General features: G+C 44.2%; 1 protein-coding gene across 1 annotated transcript; it reads left to right on the top strand.

The window, feature by feature from the left end:
• Window positions 1-11,205: 11,205 nt before the first annotated feature.
• On the top strand, window positions 11,206-17,989 carry LOC109771760 (uncharacterized). The gene is made up of 15 exons (XM_020330458.4): window positions 11,206-11,467; window positions 11,785-11,879; window positions 12,168-12,286; window positions 12,358-12,416; window positions 12,657-12,742; window positions 12,960-13,078; window positions 13,150-13,205; window positions 13,530-13,615; window positions 13,808-13,926; window positions 13,995-14,047; window positions 14,136-14,243; window positions 15,108-15,260; window positions 15,342-16,251; window positions 16,998-17,118; window positions 17,325-17,989. The coding sequence occupies exons 1-15, from the start codon at window positions 11,311-11,313 to the stop codon at window positions 17,526-17,528; spliced, it is 2,445 nt and encodes an 814-aa protein (XP_020186047.1). The 5' UTR covers window positions 11,206-11,310; the 3' UTR covers window positions 17,529-17,989.
• The last annotated feature ends 690 nt before the right edge of the window (window positions 17,990-18,679 follow it).

The following is an 18,679-nucleotide window of genomic DNA, read 5'->3' as shown; positions in this document are numbered from 1 at the left end:
CTCTCTTAGAGCAAGTATAATAGAGCTGAGTCAGCGGGCTATAAGGAATAAACTAGTATATTTCTGCTTAGTTGGAGGAAAGAGAAGAGGAGAGAGAAGGTAAGCGGGCTCTTCGCGAAGAGCCAGCTCTAGCACGTGCTCCTAGGCACTTTGTGAGAATGAAAGGTGGGCCACATAATAAAAAAGTAGTACACTCTTTTGATCTACTATTATACATATTGACTATAAGATGGGCTGTAGATGACATGGCACTGGCTTATAGCCAGCAGCTGGCTATACTATTAACCATGCTCTTACTTGTCTCTCCATGTCACGCGGCCGTCGTCTTCTCGATTTTTATCGTTTCCGGCTGCTTCGAGAAGAATATCCTCTAGCTGCAAAGATCAGGCGCACACGTTCGATCAGGGAGACTGCATGTGAGCGCTGAGGTCAACTAAGCCATGCCACTACAGGCCAGTTCTTTTGCTAGCTTTTTTGGGCTTCCAGAATAAGCTGGGTAGGTGGCAGTTTATTCTAAAAGCCCAACCAAAGTTTTCATTGTAGACGCCTATTAGTCAAGTCTTAACTATTAGGCTTCTAAACAAATAAATTTGGTTGAGCTTCTAGAATAAGCTGGATAGGGGGCAGTTTATTCCAGCTTATTTTAGAAGCCAGCAAAAGAATTGGCCCTACGTCGCAGATTGCTGGGTGAACTGCAACCGTGTAGGATAACGTTGGAAACGACCGAGCGAATCTAGCCGGCCGGTATCATCGTAGCGCAGCAGCAGCCGATCTGCGACCGGTACACTGACTTTTGCGACTCAGCATGGGAGGACATGTGGTACCTCTGCCAAAATCAACCTGAAGGGCTGCCACGGCCTTCTTGAGGAAGGAAACATGAGCTGCTGCACGTAATGCCAGCGATGATGCGGCACTGCATGTTGTACACCACCGTGTACCGGCTCCATGGTCGGGTACACCAGCGGCCCTATGCCCAGGTGCTAGACTACGGGTTTCCTGGTGGACTTCGATTTTCCCATGCATCACAATTATGGTCTCTTTGATTCAAAGGATTTTCATAGGATCTTTGATGGATTAGAATCTTTAGGAATTTTTCCTACGTTGGTCGTTTGATTCGTGGGATTGAATCCCGTAGGATTTTTTCCTAAAGATTCATTTGTACTACATTTCACAGGAATTCTTACATCCACTCCAACCTCTTGGAAGCAATCCTTTGTTTTTCCTGTGACACAATCAAACAAACTCAAATCCTATAGAGATCCAATGGACATGCCATTCCAATCCTACATTTTTCCTATTCCTGTGTTTTTGCAATCCTATGAATCAAAGAGGCCCTTAGCAGATACAGATGCTACAGGAGCTACGTCCAATCTATTGCCCTTCCCAGTGCTCCACCATGGACATGTGCTAAGCATGTCGCATAAGCGAAAAAATGATATGGCGCAACATTTAAGGAGGGGAGAGAGTACATTGGTGACCCACAAAAGAACCAATGCCAAGCACGAGAACCTAGGCAAACCACTTAGATGAAACAATTTGACCAATGCATGAAAGACTTTAGGTGCTAACTCATTAAATAAAGTGTGCTTAGCAACAACAAGTAAAGCACCTATGCATTGGGGAGTTGAGTTGCTATGGTATTTAATGTACTTAGCACCTCATCTAAGCACCTTTGCATTGAAAGAGGTCTCAGGACATACAAGGGTGCTAAGATTGATATTGATTTGGGACATAACGGTTTCATTAATTATAGTGACAGTATGAAACATGTATTATTATATGGTCAAGATTTAATGTACACTATTTTGTATACTTGGTATGACTAGGATAGAGAGAATATTATAAGTAATATTATCTTTGTATACATTCAGTTATTAGCCATTCCATTTGCAAGAAAACAGAAGTATGTTGCCCTGATTTTTCAGTGTAGGTCTGGCATGCGAAAGGACGACTCCAATATCAATTACAAACTAAAAGTATTGTACACTGCGTACTATCTTTCATAATTTCTACTCCCTCCGCCCAGGATTAGTATGCGCTCAACAGGATGTATCTAGTACTGAAATATATCTAGATACATTTGTTTGATCAGCAACTAATTCTGGACGGAGGAAGTACTAGGATAATACATAATGATATGTATCAAGAACCTAGTCAACACACAAACATGGATGCAATTGATAGCTCATGTTTGTTGGGTTGTTTTCTTGTTTGTATGACATTGTTCATATACGTATTAATAGTCAGTTCATCATCCATTAATAATACTATATTAAAGAAAACTATCGTTTTATATTGTTCTACATGGTCATAACATTTAGTACTATTTCTAACCCACAATTATAGTAATTTTCAATTACGTTAATCAATGTGCTTTCTATTTTATGCAGCACTTTGACTTATTAGGGAAGTGAACAAATGCAAAAACTATCCTTCCATGTGTAAAATGACCTGGCAGCTTTCTTAGAAAGGTTATTATCCTGTTATGTTGTAGGATAATTGGTGGTTTTAATTAAAAATTAAATAAAATAAATTCTGATTGTTATCAAATTGCATCTTAGATTATCTATGTACAACATTAAATCACTACATGAACTCTTTAGTTACTAACTTGGATCACTTTCCAGATGCATCTTGGGTGACAGGAATAAGATATAGATAATTCCGCAGCCTTTTTGTGAGAGAAAGGCAATTTGGTAGCTCATGTGGTACTCTTTCAATTATTTGATGAATGGATGCAGGGTCATACAGACAAAAACTGTGTAGCATAGACATGGGGTAAATTCAGATGGTTCTTGAGTGGATAAAAGAAATGACAAATACCACTATTACATGTAAAACTTTTCAAGTTTCTATTGTGTATGTTCGTTCTATTCTTTTCTTTTGGTTTCCCTGTGCGCACGTGTTTGTGTGACGAAGTCTGCTACAAAAAGAATGAAGCTCATATAGATGTTTTGATATCGTTTATACGATTATTATTGTGAGCTTTATAAAAAGATATACTTAATTCGAACGCCATGAAAAGGAACCATATGAGAACTATTAATTAAGTAAATGAAACTATCAATTTCTAATATTTATCTTTCGGGCTATATTAGTTGTAGAAATATTGCTTCTTCTTGAGGATGCCTAAACAATTTTAAGATTCTGGTTCTTGCATCTGTTGTAGAATGAAGTATAATTGGGCAACTACTGACGATGCACATGTTACAAAACAAACTGTAGTGTTAACTAATTAAACTTTCAAGAGCATATCACCAAGTCTCTATATTCATTGCAATATTCTTCTAAATGGTTTAGCTAATGCATTGTTATAAACTAGCCCGTGCAAGTGCACGGGTTGATGACTACTCCCTCCGTCTCAAAATAGATGACTCAACTTTGTACTAACTTTATAGTAGGGAGTAGTATACAACTAATCTGTAACCTCGAAACATATATGCTTCCATAAGTACTAACACATTGTAAAGCATAGCCCATACAATATACAGTAAGACAAGTACATGCAGATTTCTGCAGATCTATTCGGTGCTCCTGCCTCTCCACCCTACGAGTGTTCGACTGTTGGGTTTTTGCAATTGGTGTTGGGGGTATGCGGCGGCGCAACATAGGGTTGGGTGTTGCTGGGGGGTAAGATATTTTTGGGAAGCAGACGACATCTAGGTCGATATGTGTCGGAGGCGAGTGGTGTTGGTTGGGGTCAATGGGGTGGGAGAGGGGAGACGGTACAACAGGGACGCTGATGAGGTGGATATTATTAGGATTAAACACGACTGCTTGTCCGTGTCCATTCCGTGCACGTGTATGTGCATGTGTCCATGTAAGTTTCCTAAACCATGAGCGAGTAGGACTACTGGTTGGCCAGGTTAGCTACTATATACACTCGAGATATCCCATGTAATCTCTACCATCGAGACCACCGAAGCAATAAAGAAAACTAAATACTTAAAAATGCAGCTACGCTATTATGTTAAAGCGAGCGCACACCCTTGTCTCCCTCTCTGTCATCTACCACATGGTCCCTAAGACCCTAACACACTTAAACTCTTTTCATGAGGGCATCATCCCGTGAATTCTCTTCACAAATGAGACATGCAAAGAACGTCTAGTGACTTCATGTGTGAGAAAAATATAAACCTGCATGCATTTATTTTTTTATTTTTTTTAAAAAGCTATAACTGAACGGAGCATCAAAATTAAGATCCGTTTTCACAGCTAGGTTCTCCGCGACGAGCTCTTCAAAACTAGATCCCATATGAGTATGTGTTGACAATTTTTTTTTGGCGAGCAACTTTGGGTGCTACAGAAGCAAGTTTAGTGCTACAGGAAAGCAACTTCTTGTTAGTTTGTGTAATATGACTGCCTATCATCAAAAATCCCTTTGAAGTTGACAACCATAACTACCAAGTTAACTAGCTTCACCTCTAAGTTTCCTACCATAACTAGCAAATATACTTCCATAACTTGTGTTTGCCTCCAAGTTGATAATATTGTAGGCAGCTTAGTTTTTGAAGTAGACTAACATTATCCAAATTGCCTGTCATGACTAGCCACTTCCTTCACATCATCCTTCATGCAAGAATTTTTGGTATTGTAAGAAACATAGTTTCATAGATAGGCAACTTAGCAACATTAATGGACAACTTTTCAATGTATTATAGGCAACTGAAATAGTAGTGCCAGGCAACTAAGCGTCACTGGTAGGCAACTAAACTTCATAATGTTCGTAGGCAAGTTAGAAAAACAATGATAAACAGCTTCACATTATTTGTAGGCAACTAATTTGCAAAGTTAGGCAACAAAGCATCAATGGTAAGCAACTAATTATCACTAGCAAGCAACTGAGCATCAATGGTAAGAAATTTCATAGTACTTGTAGGCAACTGTGACTCAACTGTAGGCAAGTGACGATCAACGATAGACATCTGAGCAGCAATGATAGGCAACTAATTACCAATAGCAAGCAACTGAGCATCAATGGTAGGCAATTTCATAGTATTTGGGGGCAACCGAGACTCAACCATAGGCAACTAATGATCAACGATTGGCAACTCAGCAGCAATGATGGACAACCAATTACCAATAGCAAGCAATTGGTCATAAATGGTAGTCAATTCCATAGTATTTGTAGGTAACTGAGAGTCAACCATAGGCCACTAACGACCAATGACAGGCAACTGAGCAATCACGATAGACAAATTGGGATAATGTTAGCAAAATTCACATGTACACATAGCGCAGTGAAGTTGCTTTGCATGTAGCACTAAGACGCCTCATGTTTCGCTTGATTTTTTTCGTTTTTACACAAACCAACCTAATAGGCATTTCTACTATGCCAAAAACAAGGAGTTGCTTTTCTATACCACTAAAGTTTTCTCCATTGCACCCAAAGTTGCTCAAAAGAATTTCGTCGAAACCTACTCAAATGGGATCTAGTTTTGAAGAATCCGTCGCGGGAAACCCAACGGTGAAAACGGTTCGAAATTTCGACGCTCGAATCAAAAAGTTATGCCTTTAAAAAAATTGAAACCCCAATTAATGCATGCATGCGGGATATTCCTGAGGGATCACCGGGCAGGAGAGCGCGAGCAGACACGGGGATCAGGTGCTTTTCCTGTTTTAGTATGTGATGCGTGTAATTGGACTGTACTTAGATTTTATGGAAGGTGAGCCCGAACGCCCCATCGAGCGCGCAGGCGCTGTCTAGCCACGTCCTATAAAAACGAGTCCCAAAGCATGGGGCATGAACATTTGATCTCACACACATTACTATAGTTAGGCGTAATATAAGCCGGAAAACCACGCAATACCCATCGTCGATTCAAATGCACGTAAAAGCCGCGCCATGCGGAAGGTTGGATTCAGTAAAGCACTGAATTGTTTGACTATATCACCAAACGTGGACGCGTTATCATGGGGGGAATCTAGAATGCTTATGCGCCAAACAGATTGTGGTTTCATGATTGGTTTCGCTAGAATGACGCAAATCAGAAGAACCAGTAATATAATCTGCAAAATCAGATGTCATGTCGGATGGTGCACAGTTGAAAGCTAGATGTTCAAATATCTATCCTGCCTAGCAGGACGGCGTTTCTGGCCCATACCATGTCGGCGGCGCGACCGACGACCGTGGGCCGACGAAGGCAAACATGCCGGTGAATAAAGCGGATTCTGAAATAAGTTTTCGTGTGGGAGGGGAGGCTAGTTTTTTGAATCAATAGGGGGGAGGTTAGTTACTGTACATAGATTATTTCAATCTGCCACTCATGGGATCTTTGGGGGAGGGTGGGTGGGATCCTGGGCACTGTAGATATATATATTCTTTCAATCATCCACTCAGGCACTCATGTCATCTTATCCACGCTGATGCCGCTAACTGTTCACATTATCCTCCAAGCAATTAACAGATGAAAACTACAGGAACCCGACTAACTATTCACATCATGGTCCAAGCAATTAATAGTGAAAGCAACCGGATAACTATGCCTGTTATTTTTAGAAAATATTTCTGCACGTGCGGATTTAGAGGGAGTACTATTTGCTACAGCAAATGGTGGCAACTTAATGTCCATCGCCTTCTTTCTTGTAGGTTTTTTCTTCTTAGATTACTATGCAACTTTTGCCATGCAGGATTTCATATTTTTTTTAGTGGACCATCGCAAATCCTTTTGTATGATTTTTAGAATGCACATTTGCCGCTTATGATTTTCTTTCTGTAGTTCAACGTGGCAATATCATGTTGGTTTTTTCAGATTTACCTTTTTGGCATACTTTTTGCCATGTAGATATTTTTTTCGCTGCGGCATGGTTATTTCCTGTAGGTATTTTACCTTTTTTTAGTTTATCCTGGCATTTTTTACTGTAGGTGTTGTTGTTTTGTTTTTGCAGATTTACCGTTTCCGAGGAAGGCCGAGCTAGCAGGCCGCTGGTGCGGGCCACGCGGTGCTGCGAACGACCGCTCTGTATTCGCTCGCTCACATTACCGGTTGGGTGCGAATGATCCGTTTGGGATAACACCTCCCATATCAAACGTCAATTTGTTATTGGAAAAACCAAAATAAGTTAGAGCATCTTTAATAGAAGATGTAAATGAAAAATAACAAACTTTTGGATCTCCGAGGCCCAAAAATCCATCTCCAACAGATGATGTAGACGAAATAAAAATTACATCTTCGCCTCCTGAAGGCGAAGATGTAAAATATAACACCTCGCGATGCAAATTTACATCTCAAGATGTAAAAACGCCAGCCGCGTGTCAATCGTCTAACTGCCTTCAGTTGGCTCCCATGCGACCGCCGCCCGCCCACCGCCCACCCCCGCCATGGCCGAAGCCGGTGACACCGCGGCCTCCTCCACCGCCGCCGGTGGTCTGACCCACCTCGCCGCTGCCTCCGCGACCAATTTCCCCAATCCGTCCACCGCATCCATGCCGTTGCCGCCATGCCGCCGCCCCGATTCGCCACCCCCGTCACCCCTCTGACGCTCCTCCGACACCCCTACGCTGCTCCTCCTCCTCTCTTAGCCTCAAATCACCGATGCTCCGCCGCCCCTCTGCCGCTCCTCCGCCGCCCCCATGCCGCTCCTCCTCCTCTCTCCTCCTCGAGTCACCGTTGCACTGTCGTTGCTCCACCGCCCCGATTTGTGCCTCCGGTGTCACGATTTCCCACCCCCGCCGCCCCTCTGACGCTTGTCCTCCACCCCCACGCACAGCCGCCGCTGGCCCGACGGCGCCACCCCGAATCACACCGCGCCGCCGCCCCGACGGTACCGCTACGAATCACACTGTGTCGCCGCCGCCCCAATTCGGCTGCCGCCCACTAGTTTTTACATCTCCATTTTGCAGTATTGCGGTTTTACATCTCCAATATGCATCATCTGTTGGGTTGTCTCTTTTTTGAGATGTAAAAAGCACTTTTTGGAGATGTAAATTTTTATATCCCCAAATTTGCATCTTCTATTGGAGATGCTCTTAGGGCAATCCGGCCAGCATCCAAGTTGCATACGTACATGTTTGAGCCCGAGCTAAGGGCATCTCCAACATCGACCCTCAAACCGCCCGCATACATCCGGACGCAGCTGTTCGGACCCAGGAAGCCATCCGATGCCGACCCCATCCGTCCGTGAAGCTGTCCAGACCACAATATTCCTGTAATCCAGGACTAAAGAGGGGATGGACTTTGCGGGAGTCCGGATACGGGACACGTCGAACTCTGACACCTCTGGCCCACCCAAAAGGAAAGCGGAGCCTGTGCTTTTGTAGCTGTCCACCCAATTTCCGTGGCAAAATCCCCACTTTCCAGTATTTTACATCTCCAAATTTCTAGTAGATCAACTCAACGATGCGGCAAAATCATCGCGTCAAACGAAGGCCTCAAAGGAGGAACCGCTCAAGAAGTACAAGGCAGGCGGAGAGCGTGCTGGTGGCGGACGTGGTGGAGGTCACGGACTGGGACGCAGTGCCCCGATAGTGTTGTCCACTGTACAAATGACACCATGGCCGAAGCATTGCAAGGCTCTGTACTTCTACGCTGCCAAGCAGCTCAGTAGGCAGTCCACGGCAACCCCCGGCGGGCAAGTGCCATCATCGACATAAACGTGGCACCGCTGCCCTTCTCGGAGTGTTCATCGCCGTAGCTTGTCCGGGCATGGACGACGGGCAGAGAGCATATGGGTGCCCTCACACTGTTCGCTGATGTGCCTAAAGCGGGGGAACCAACGTACAATGACGTGGACAGCAAGATGTTCGACATCATCCACGACGGAGCCGGAGGAGGAGGTGGCTATGAGGACGGGCGGCTGGAAGACTCGGATCGCACCCAGTCCGACAACTACACTTAGACGCAGCAGAGCTGCACCCAGACCGGCACGAGCAAACATTAGCAGGATTGGGCCGGCGGACAGTAGGGGGAGTAAAAGGGAGAAGAAGTTGGAGAAGTAAAACTTCACCGTCATGCATTGTTGGTTGAAGTTGAATGGGCAACCGAAACCTATACATAGCCAAGACCACTGCCCAAGCCACCGAGGAAGTGATGGGGAACGTTGCATGGAAAACAAAAACATCTCCCACGAAAACACCCAAGATCTAATCGTATCTGTACGGATCAGATTAAATAAAAGGTGAAACAGATATAACAGGACATTGACATGCTCACCTGCATGAGTGTATCTGAACGGAATAGAAAAATCCAGTGTAGGGGAAGGCATGGTGGCATACCGGCGTGGTTGTAGGGCGACAACCATCTTTGACACAGTTCCGCCTGGAAACCCTCCAACCGCCATGCGAGCTAACATGTCGTCTTAGGTGCCGCTACTCGTCGTGAGGAACGCTCCACTTCTCCTCCTGGTCTTTGCCTCCTGAGAGGAGGAATGGTGGCGACACACATAGGTCGGGAGAGGAGCAGAATCGAGGGTCGCCAAATGCGTGGATCGCGAGTGGTTGGCGCCATCAATCACCTCTGGTTGTCTCTCTTTGACCTAGGGCGAGATTGGAAGGGTTCGGGGGTAGAGAGGAGTGGGCGGGCTGCGCGGATGGGAGTGGTGGTAGGAGGTGGACACAGAGTAGAATCACCGCCGCTCGTTGAAGATCCGACGTTAGCCGTGAAGAGTGAACGAGAGGCATCAGATTCTGCCTCTAGAATAGCAGCCCAAGGACAGCGTGGCCCAGGAGTGGCCCACAGGCGCGGAAGCAATTCATCAGACATCCAGGGACAACCGAGACGCATGATCTAACGACTAGAATCGCAAATCGCTGAGGGCTCGGTTTAGTCTCAGTTTTACTATCCTAGCAGCTCAAGGACAGCGCGGCACAGGAGCAGCCAACACGAGCGGAAGCGATTCATCAGACGGTCAGGGACAACCGAGATGCGGGATCTAACGGCCAAAATCAAATATCGCTGAGAGGGCTCGGTTTAGACTCAGTTTTACTGTCCTTAATTAGCCAAATGTTGGGGGTTTAATCTAGGGGGTACATGGTGCAACTAACTAAGGAACACTCGTTCCTAGGCTCCCCAAGGGTCACTTTGGGGGGGGGGGGCTAAGAGCGCGTCACCTGGCCCGCTCTCATTTGCTGCCACGTGTCGCACTCTGGACGCTTCCTCCGTATTTTGTTTTTTATTTTCCATGCGTTTTTTGACTTTTTATTTTTTTTCCTTTTTTGGCTTTTTGATTTTTCACCGGTCATCCTTCGATTTTGGACAAAAAATTTATACATTTTTTGGGAAAACGCGTTTTTTTCTTCCGTGAGAGACATGAATTTGTTTCCGCAAGAGGCACGGCCATGCCTCTTGGACATGAAAAAAACGCATTTTCTCTTATTTTTTTCCTTCCGTGAGAGGCATGATTTTGCTTCTGCGAGAGTCGAAAACAGAAAAATGTGTTTTCTCTTGTTTTTTCCCTTCCGTGAGAGGCATGGTTTTGCTTTTCGTGTCTCTCGCAAATGAAAAAAAAATGCGTTTTATTTTTTTCCTTCGGCGAGAGGCACGGTTTTGTTTTCGCGAGAGGCACGGTTTTGCTTCCGTGAGCGTGCCTCTCGGAAAACGAAATATACGTGTTTTATCTTCTTCTTTTCCGCGAGAGGCAATGTGTTGTTTTCACGAGAGGCACAATTTTGCTTTTGTGAGAGGCACGGCCGTTCCTCTCGGAAACTGCTTTCGGAAAGTGGACAACTAGGTCAGTCTGGGGTGTCAATCCTCTAGATCGACCATGAGAAGATATTACAACATCCAGAACGAAGCCTGTCAAGCCAACCTTCCCTCACTGCGAAAATGCAACATCCGGCGGGAAAAAACCTGCTCCCGGTTTGGTTTTTTCATTCGGTTTTTTGTACAGCTTTTGTCGTGAAAAAAAAGTTCGTCAAAACCTATAACACATGGGATTTAGTTTTAAATATCTCGATGCGAGGAATCCAACGGTGAAAACGGTTCGAGATTTGGACGTATGGTTTAAAAGACAAAACTTTTTAAATAAACGAAATTACGAAACAAAGAAAAAACTCACAGATTACCACAAGTGGTAAGCGGAAGTGATTTTTTTTTAGACAAAAGCGGAAGTGATCTGAAGGAGTAGTGGTTTCGAGCGGAAGGTGGTTTCAGCTATCGGGCCGAATGATATCCGCCGGCGCTGCTCGAACAGATGCGGCCCAGGACCATGTACAGCCCAGCCCAGGCCCTTCTATCCCTTTCCTCTCCCACTGCCGTCTTCTCTAATCTATTTCCGCAAGCGAAAAAAAGGTCAGCCCTCGCGTTCGTGTTCGTCCCGTCACCCAATTTCAAACCCCACTCTCTCCCCCCGCTCCACTCCCCACCTCATCCGATGGCCACCGCCGCCGTCGACCCGGGAGAATCGACGCCGGCCACCGCCGCGACGCCGCGCGCCGGCCCCGCTCGGCCGGATCCCGCGCGCCGCGTCCCCGTAACCCCGCGCGAGCTAGGGTTTACGCCGTTCCGCGACCCCCCTCCCCCTCCTCGAGGTACGGCCGGCGCCGCCCTTCTTCCGTTTCCTCTGGGGCTCGAGCTCCTCGGCCGAGTCGCGGCCGCCCGCTGCGCAAGACGCTCTCTTCCCCCCTTTTCTTCTTTTTCAAATCCCTCCGTGCTGTTCCGGGCGCAAGATTGGCCTTTTCTTGTTTTTTTACCTGCCAAATCTTGGCCTGCTGTCTGTGCTGCTTGCCTGAGGCCGGATTCCTTACCTGCGTTAGCTAGAGAGCGGAATTGTATTTTGGCCACCTGCCTTTCTTGAAATGAAATCAGTCGAGTGGTGGAGATAATTCAGAGAGCCTTTTGTCTGCAGAGGAAGAGGGGGCGCTGCCGAACTCGTCGGAGGGGGAAATTCAGGCGCCTGAGTGGAAATCTCTTGCCGGATCTCAAGCTGGTCCAGAAACCGAGGTAAACCCCTCCCCTCTCTCATCTCTCTCTCTCTCTCTCTGTATGCGTGAACAGATCATGTGCGTTCAACTGTGTACTCCCTCTGTCCCAAAATATAAGAACGTTTTGACACTAGTATAGTGTAAAAAACGTTCTTATATTTTGGGACGGAGGAAGTATGTCTTTGTTCTGCTCATGGGTCTTCCCTCCCTACCCAAGAGCTGTTTTTATTTTTCCATACTGGCAGGTTTATCATAATTGTTTTGGTTATAGTTGGAATATATTGACATGGTTTATTATACTTTTTAGGGCGTGAGGACACCTGTAAGTTCGGTTAAGAGCACCCATGAAGCTTTGGGGCAAGAAGCATTCACTGATGAACAGCATGAGCAGTTGGATGCACAGATACTAGTCAATGCAGATCTTTGGTGAGTTATTATTACTTGCAAGTCTCAACAGTTATGTGAGTTTTTCCAATTTAATTTTATCTTCTTTGTAGCCAGGGAAAACCAACAGCAAAGGCCGCCATACGCCCTGCACGCGACTCTCCTCCTCTAGGTACAGAGATGCCAGTCACTCGTCCTCTGGTTTTTAATTTCTGTCCGAACCTTCCCCCCACTTTCTTTGGATGCAAATAGGGTTTTTTATAGCCTGCCAAAATTTGGGCTACTGATGTTAGTACTTACTTGAGATTGGATTCCTGCCTTGCATTGGCTAGGCAGCGAAATCGAATCTTGGTCACTTACCTTGCTCGAAATCAGTGAAGTCGATGTAATACAGAGAACTTTTTGTTTGCAGAGGGAGCACTGCCAAATTCACCAGAGGAGGTTCAGACCCCTGAGTGCAAACCTTATGCCAGATCTCAAGCTCTTCCAGAAACTGTGGTAAACCCCCCGCCCCCCTTCCCATCTCTGTATGCATGCACAGATCGTGTGCATTCAGCTGTGTTTACTCATGTTTCACTTCCCTCCCACATGGTCTGGCTCCCTCCCTACCGAAGAACTGTTTTTATTTTTTAGAATTTATTTTTAATACTGACATGGTCTGTCATAATTGTTGTGGTTAGTTGTAATATATTGACATGTTTATCATAATTGTTAGCATGTGAGGACACCTGTAAGTTGGGTTAAGAGCACCCGTGAAGCTTTGACGCATAAAGCATTCGCCTATGAACTGCATGCACAGTTGGATGCACAGATACTGGTCAATCCAGATCTTAGGTGAGCTATTACTACTTGGAAATCTCAAAAGTTATGTGAGTTTCTCCAATTTAATTTTATCTTCTTTGTAGCCAGGGAAAACCACCAGCAAAGTCCGCCCTACGCCCCATGCGCAACCCTCCTCTAGGTATGGAGACGCCAGCCGCCTGGCTTCTGCTTTTTCATTTCTGTTTGAGCCCCTCAATCGATAGCTTGTGCAGCAAGTTTGTGATTTTGCTGTGCTTGCTCACGTGCCCAAGTCACCTTTGCCGCCCCTCTTTTTTCTTTCAAATTCATATATACTTTGGGTGTAAAATAGGATTTTTTATAGCCTTCCAAAATTTGGGCTATTGATGATTTACCTGAGGTTGGATTCCTGCCTTGCATTGGCTAGATTGTGAAATTGAATCTTGGCCGCCTAACTTGCTCGAAATTAGTCAAGCTGATATAATATAGAGCCTTTTGTTTGCAGAACGAGCACTGACAGATTCATCAGACGAGATTCAGACTCCTGAATGGAAACCTTATGCCGGATCTCAAGCTGTTCCAGATACCGAGGTAATCCCCTTCCCCCTCTTTCCATCTCTCTGTGCATGCCATGCAGGTGTGTTTGCTCATGCATCACTTCCCTCCTACATGGTCCGGTTGCTTCCCTTCTGAAGAGTTTTTTCTTTCAGAAATTAATTTTTTATACATGTCAATCCTTTTGGTTAGTTGGAATATATTAACATGATTTATCATAATTGTTAGGGTGTGAGGACACCTGGAAGTTCGCTTAAGAACACCTGTGAAGCTTTGGCGCATGAAGCATTCACCGATGAACAGCATGCGCAGTTGTATGCACATATATTAATAACTGCAGATCTTAAGTGAGTTATTACTTCTAAGTCTCAACAGTTATTTGAGTTTCTGCAATGTAATTTTCTTTTCTTTTTAGACAGGGAAAACCACCATCAAAGGCTGCCATGGTTCTGGCCTTTGGACAACCTGGTATGTGCAAATACATGTCGATGTAGATTCGCTGATGTGCTCTGTGTTTACCTTTTCTACCCTTTTTAATGTTTGTGATAACGTACAGTGGAGGGTCAGAAACATGCATGGGAGGAGGTTTGGCGTGCTGCTGTTGACAGATACCAGAACCAAATGTCACCACTGGGCTTTGAGACGCCTTTTAGTTCCCAGAATGGTAAGTATGTTATGTTTTGCGGTAGATCAACTGCTCATATTTTTTGTTCCATCACTAAGTAAAACTAGCACAGTGGCACACACACATTTTCCTGCAAAAAAAAGTTTCATATAAGATTTTAGTACCATCATATTTCCAAAAGACAACTCCAGTTTAGATAACTGCAATAATTATAAGAGCGTCAATTCGACTTACTTTTAAACTTTTTGTGCTGTTTTTGGTGCAGAAACTAAGAATCCATGAAATGGTTAATGATTTATGATGAAAAGGGAAATGCGCTGTTAAATTACTAATTATATAGTGTTGTTAGTAATTTTATAGAAAAGTTCAGTTCACCACTTCACCACCAAATTCAAAACCAAACCAGAGATCAAATATTCCATCTCAATGAGTGTCAGATAGTTCGCAACTACTCATCGTGATACATATATTCTGTCTTTCCGATTTTCCTGGGTTTTTGTCATCTTTTCTTTCATCACTTTTTGACAATATTTCTCTCTTTAATACTCTCCTTACATGAGTTAGAACAAAATGTATAGAAAGATATTATACTATATTTTTCATGGCAGATATACTGACTTCTTGAGCTTAGGGAAACTTGGACTACATGCTTTCAAAACTAACTTCTACAAACAAACTGTAACATATTTTCCGATTTAGTTGAATATCTTCTTAGTAACATACTCCCTCCGTCCCAAAATAAGTGTCTCAACTTTGTACTAACTTTAGTGCAAAGTTGTACTAGGTTGAGACACTTATTTTGGGACGGAGGGAGTACATATATTTTCAACAAAGAATGAAAGCTTCTTTAAGAAAACATATCTTCACGAAACGTGCTGACAGAATGTGACATACCTTTTTTAGGCCCGTTAGAACCATCTCCTAACAGCATGAGGAATCTTGAGGAGGTTGAGCTGAAGGAGGCGCATTCAGAGCTCGTTGATGCACAGACTAGCAAATGGCAGAACCAGAAGTCACCAGTGACTGGCTTTGAGACACCCATCAAGTCTGTGATAGGTAAATTAAATACTTTGTATTTTGTGATAAATCACATACTTATATTTTTGTTCCATCATCACTAAATAAATGAGTTTGCAGGCAATTGCACAGCTCAAGGTTTGGATGTTCAGAATGGTGGAGATATTCAGCAATCAGTCAGTTGTGCTGACAAAGTTGATCAAGAGCCACCTGATGACAGAAAGATAATGGATACAATCTATGGTGGGCTAGAGTCTCGTTGCGGCAGCACTCCCTCGGAAAGTTCAGAAAGCTTGACGGAACTGGACTCATGTGTGAAATGCGGTAAAGATGGGCAGCTGCTGAAATGTTCCAGTTGCTTCTTAGCCGCCCATGCTAGGTGTTTTGGTTCATCAGTGACATTCGATGACTCTGGCCATTTTGATTGCCCTGTTTGCTATTGCCGAAAAGCTGCTAAAGCACTGGAAAAGGCTAAGAAAACATATTCTGAAGCTAGGAAAAATTTATCTGTTTTCTGCAGCGGCTGGAAGCAATTTTCTAAGGAACACAGTGAGCTGATGAATGGCTTTCACACAGCTAAAAAGCAAGGTCAGTCTGAAGCAGCTGAGCTCTGTCGCAAGGATGGAGAGCCTAGTCATCTGAAAGAAAATGGTACAAGTGATGCTTGTCCTGAGAAGGTAGTCACCACAAAGACAACCACTTTTTCGAGTTCTGAAAATGCAAAATCCCATGGAGACAGCAATAGCAATTTGTCTCGTGAAGTGCCATATTCAGCTCGGGATAGATTCAGTTCTGTTGCAAATCGCAACATTGGGGTTGGCAAAGAGAATTGTCTTATGAATTCTCCCAATTGCAATTTTTCTGATAGACTAGGAGCTATATCTTCGCGAAACATAAGCCGCCGCAAAGTAAGCTTTCAAGAAATGGGGACAGTGGCACCAAATAGTACTTGGAAAACATTGAGGTACCAGGATCAGTTCGTGCATTCACCAGCAAGGAAAAGATATTATCCATACCCACCCGAGCATTAGTAAGTGCTAAGTACTTCTTTTTCCAGTTGCACTCTTTGAATTGTTATTACTTATTAAGGATGCCTGTGACCTGTGGTTAATTTAGATTCAGATTACAGAGAACCCCCTGAGTTATACTTGCAATTAAATAATGCTGTGCCATGGATGTTTATAGGCTGGAACCTACCAAGTCACAGTTTCTCTTGATTAACTGAATTATTTAAGCTTGTTAGTTCAGTATCATGATAGCATGATGCATTTAGCTTCGAGATGGTATAAACCTGAGAAGAATAGAAATCTCTAGAGTGAGGGGTAACTATGCAATATACTGGTACGAGGGAAAATCAGTCTCTTCATTGATGGATAATTTTGGATTTGCACTAGTTTTCACACTCATGGTTAGTTCAAATGGATTTATATTTAGGACGGTGAAATTAGAGTGTACTCTACTCTGTACCTATCTGCATATGACGCTGGCCGCTGTGGCCTGTGGCATAGGTATGGACATGTTGTTACTGTTAAGCAGTTTTGCGTAGGCACATAAAGTAATCTGCACGGCAGTGTACCCTCTGCTGTGCAGTTTCACATCTGACAGTGCACGTACCAAAATAATCCACACATGGAAAAGGGAAGCACACATTAAAATTTCTTTTACAATAGCAGTATTTCTAAATGCAGACGCCCCGTTTGTTGTGAAAATACCCTTGTTTCCATCTAATGTGATGATGCATGCTCTGTTTTCATAATCTCAAAATCTGTGTTGCAGCTACAGTCCCCACACACCAGCTATGAGGAGTCCCCTGGCGCCAAGTAAAACGCCTTTCACATCGACAACCGCGAGGCGCAAGATGATCTTCTGGACCGAGGCAGAGGAGGTGGCTCTGAGGGTAAGCATCCCGCTCGTGATTTCATTGCAATACACACTGATCGATATGATGGATGGCTCAGGGAAGCTACCATGAAATTTCATTGCTAACTCTGAACCATCTCGTAATTGAGCTGGGTCAGCATTTTTCATTCAGTTCCCTAGTTAGTAGGTAATGTGCATGTAAACTGTGCGCGTACTCACACACCATTTTTCCACCGGTTTCAGGAGGCAGTGGCGAAGTTTGCCCCGAATGGGGAGGCCGCGAAGGAGAAGAGGTCCATCTCGTGGGTGCGCATACACGAGTACTGCAGGGAGTCGATCCACCCCACGCGCTGCCCGGACGACCTGCGGAAGAAGTGGAACCGCATGAAGAACAAGCTGGGTGCGTGTCCTGAAGACGGTAGTGTAGGAGGAGACGGCTGCTTCTGAAACACCCCTCCTCATCTTGCTGTTGTAGGTGGAGGGGAAGAGAAGTGGCCGCGTCCTCAGCGCTCTACCGGCGAAACGTCTCTGCCCTAGAGGCCTGTTTCGCCCTCTGTTGTATATGTGGCGCGGCGGCGATCGTCTGTCTATATTTATGGGGAGTCTAGTGACTCCTCCGATATATGAACCAACAATGTATGCATATGGTGGCTGGGGAGAGAGGTTTCAGTGAGATGGATATGCAAGGATGATGATGATGATGGCAGCTGGTAGGGAGGGGAGCTGCACAGCCACCATGTGTTTATGAAATGTATGATGGAAGACTTGTAGTCTCAGCTAATTAATCTTGTACTAGGATGGATTTCCATGCCTGCCTGACTCACAAAAAATGTTGTTTCCAGCGGCTGTGATGTGCTGTGCTGGGACTGTTATATTTGATGTCTAATATTAATGGACAATTTGTTGTTCTTCTCCCTTGTGCCGACAGGCGAAACTGCTTTGCATGTTGTTTGATAGTACTCTCTCTGTTTCTTTTTACTTCGCATGTTAGGTTTGTCTTAAATCAAACTTTATAAAGTTTGACCAAATTTATATTGAATTTTTTTAACATCTACAATGCCGAATAAATGCAGCATGAAAATATATTCCATGATGGAACTAATGATACTGATTTGGAATTGCAAATGCTGGTGTTTTCTTCTATAATGTTTGATTTAGGAAAACCTAATATGGGTAGTAAAAAGAAGCGGAGGGAGTAGTAACACGGTGTATTCTTCATTTGGGATCCACCGGGTTAGTTTCTGCCTCGTTCGTGCTGGGTCTGTGTGGGGCAAGATTGAAGAAATAAAGAGAGATAAGAGCATCTCTAGCAGACCCTTACATCGCCGACCCTTATCGCGCGTTTACGTTTTGCGGACTCGCGCGGGCTGCGGCCGAACAGACCCTGCATAGCAGAACTGTAAAACGTAATATTATGTGAAAATTCTGTTTTACAGTTCCGCTATAAACGCATGGTTATTTCTGAATTTAACACATATCTCACATATGAAAGTAATATGAATTCAAATAGCATAAAATGTGAATATTTTGAATCCAAATTACAATAATTATTCAAATCACCGAATAAAGCTAATCAACTCAATACAACACTTGTTCCG

The sequence above is a fragment of the Aegilops tauschii genome, chromosome 4 (genome assembly GCF_002575655.3).
Source record: "Aegilops tauschii subsp. strangulata cultivar AL8/78 chromosome 4, Aet v6.0, whole genome shotgun sequence".
In the NCBI taxonomy this organism is placed as follows: domain Eukaryota; kingdom Viridiplantae; phylum Streptophyta; class Magnoliopsida; order Poales; family Poaceae; genus Aegilops; species Aegilops tauschii.
Note: the sequence above shows the minus strand (reverse complement) of the source record. Positions and strands in the feature narration are given on the sequence as shown.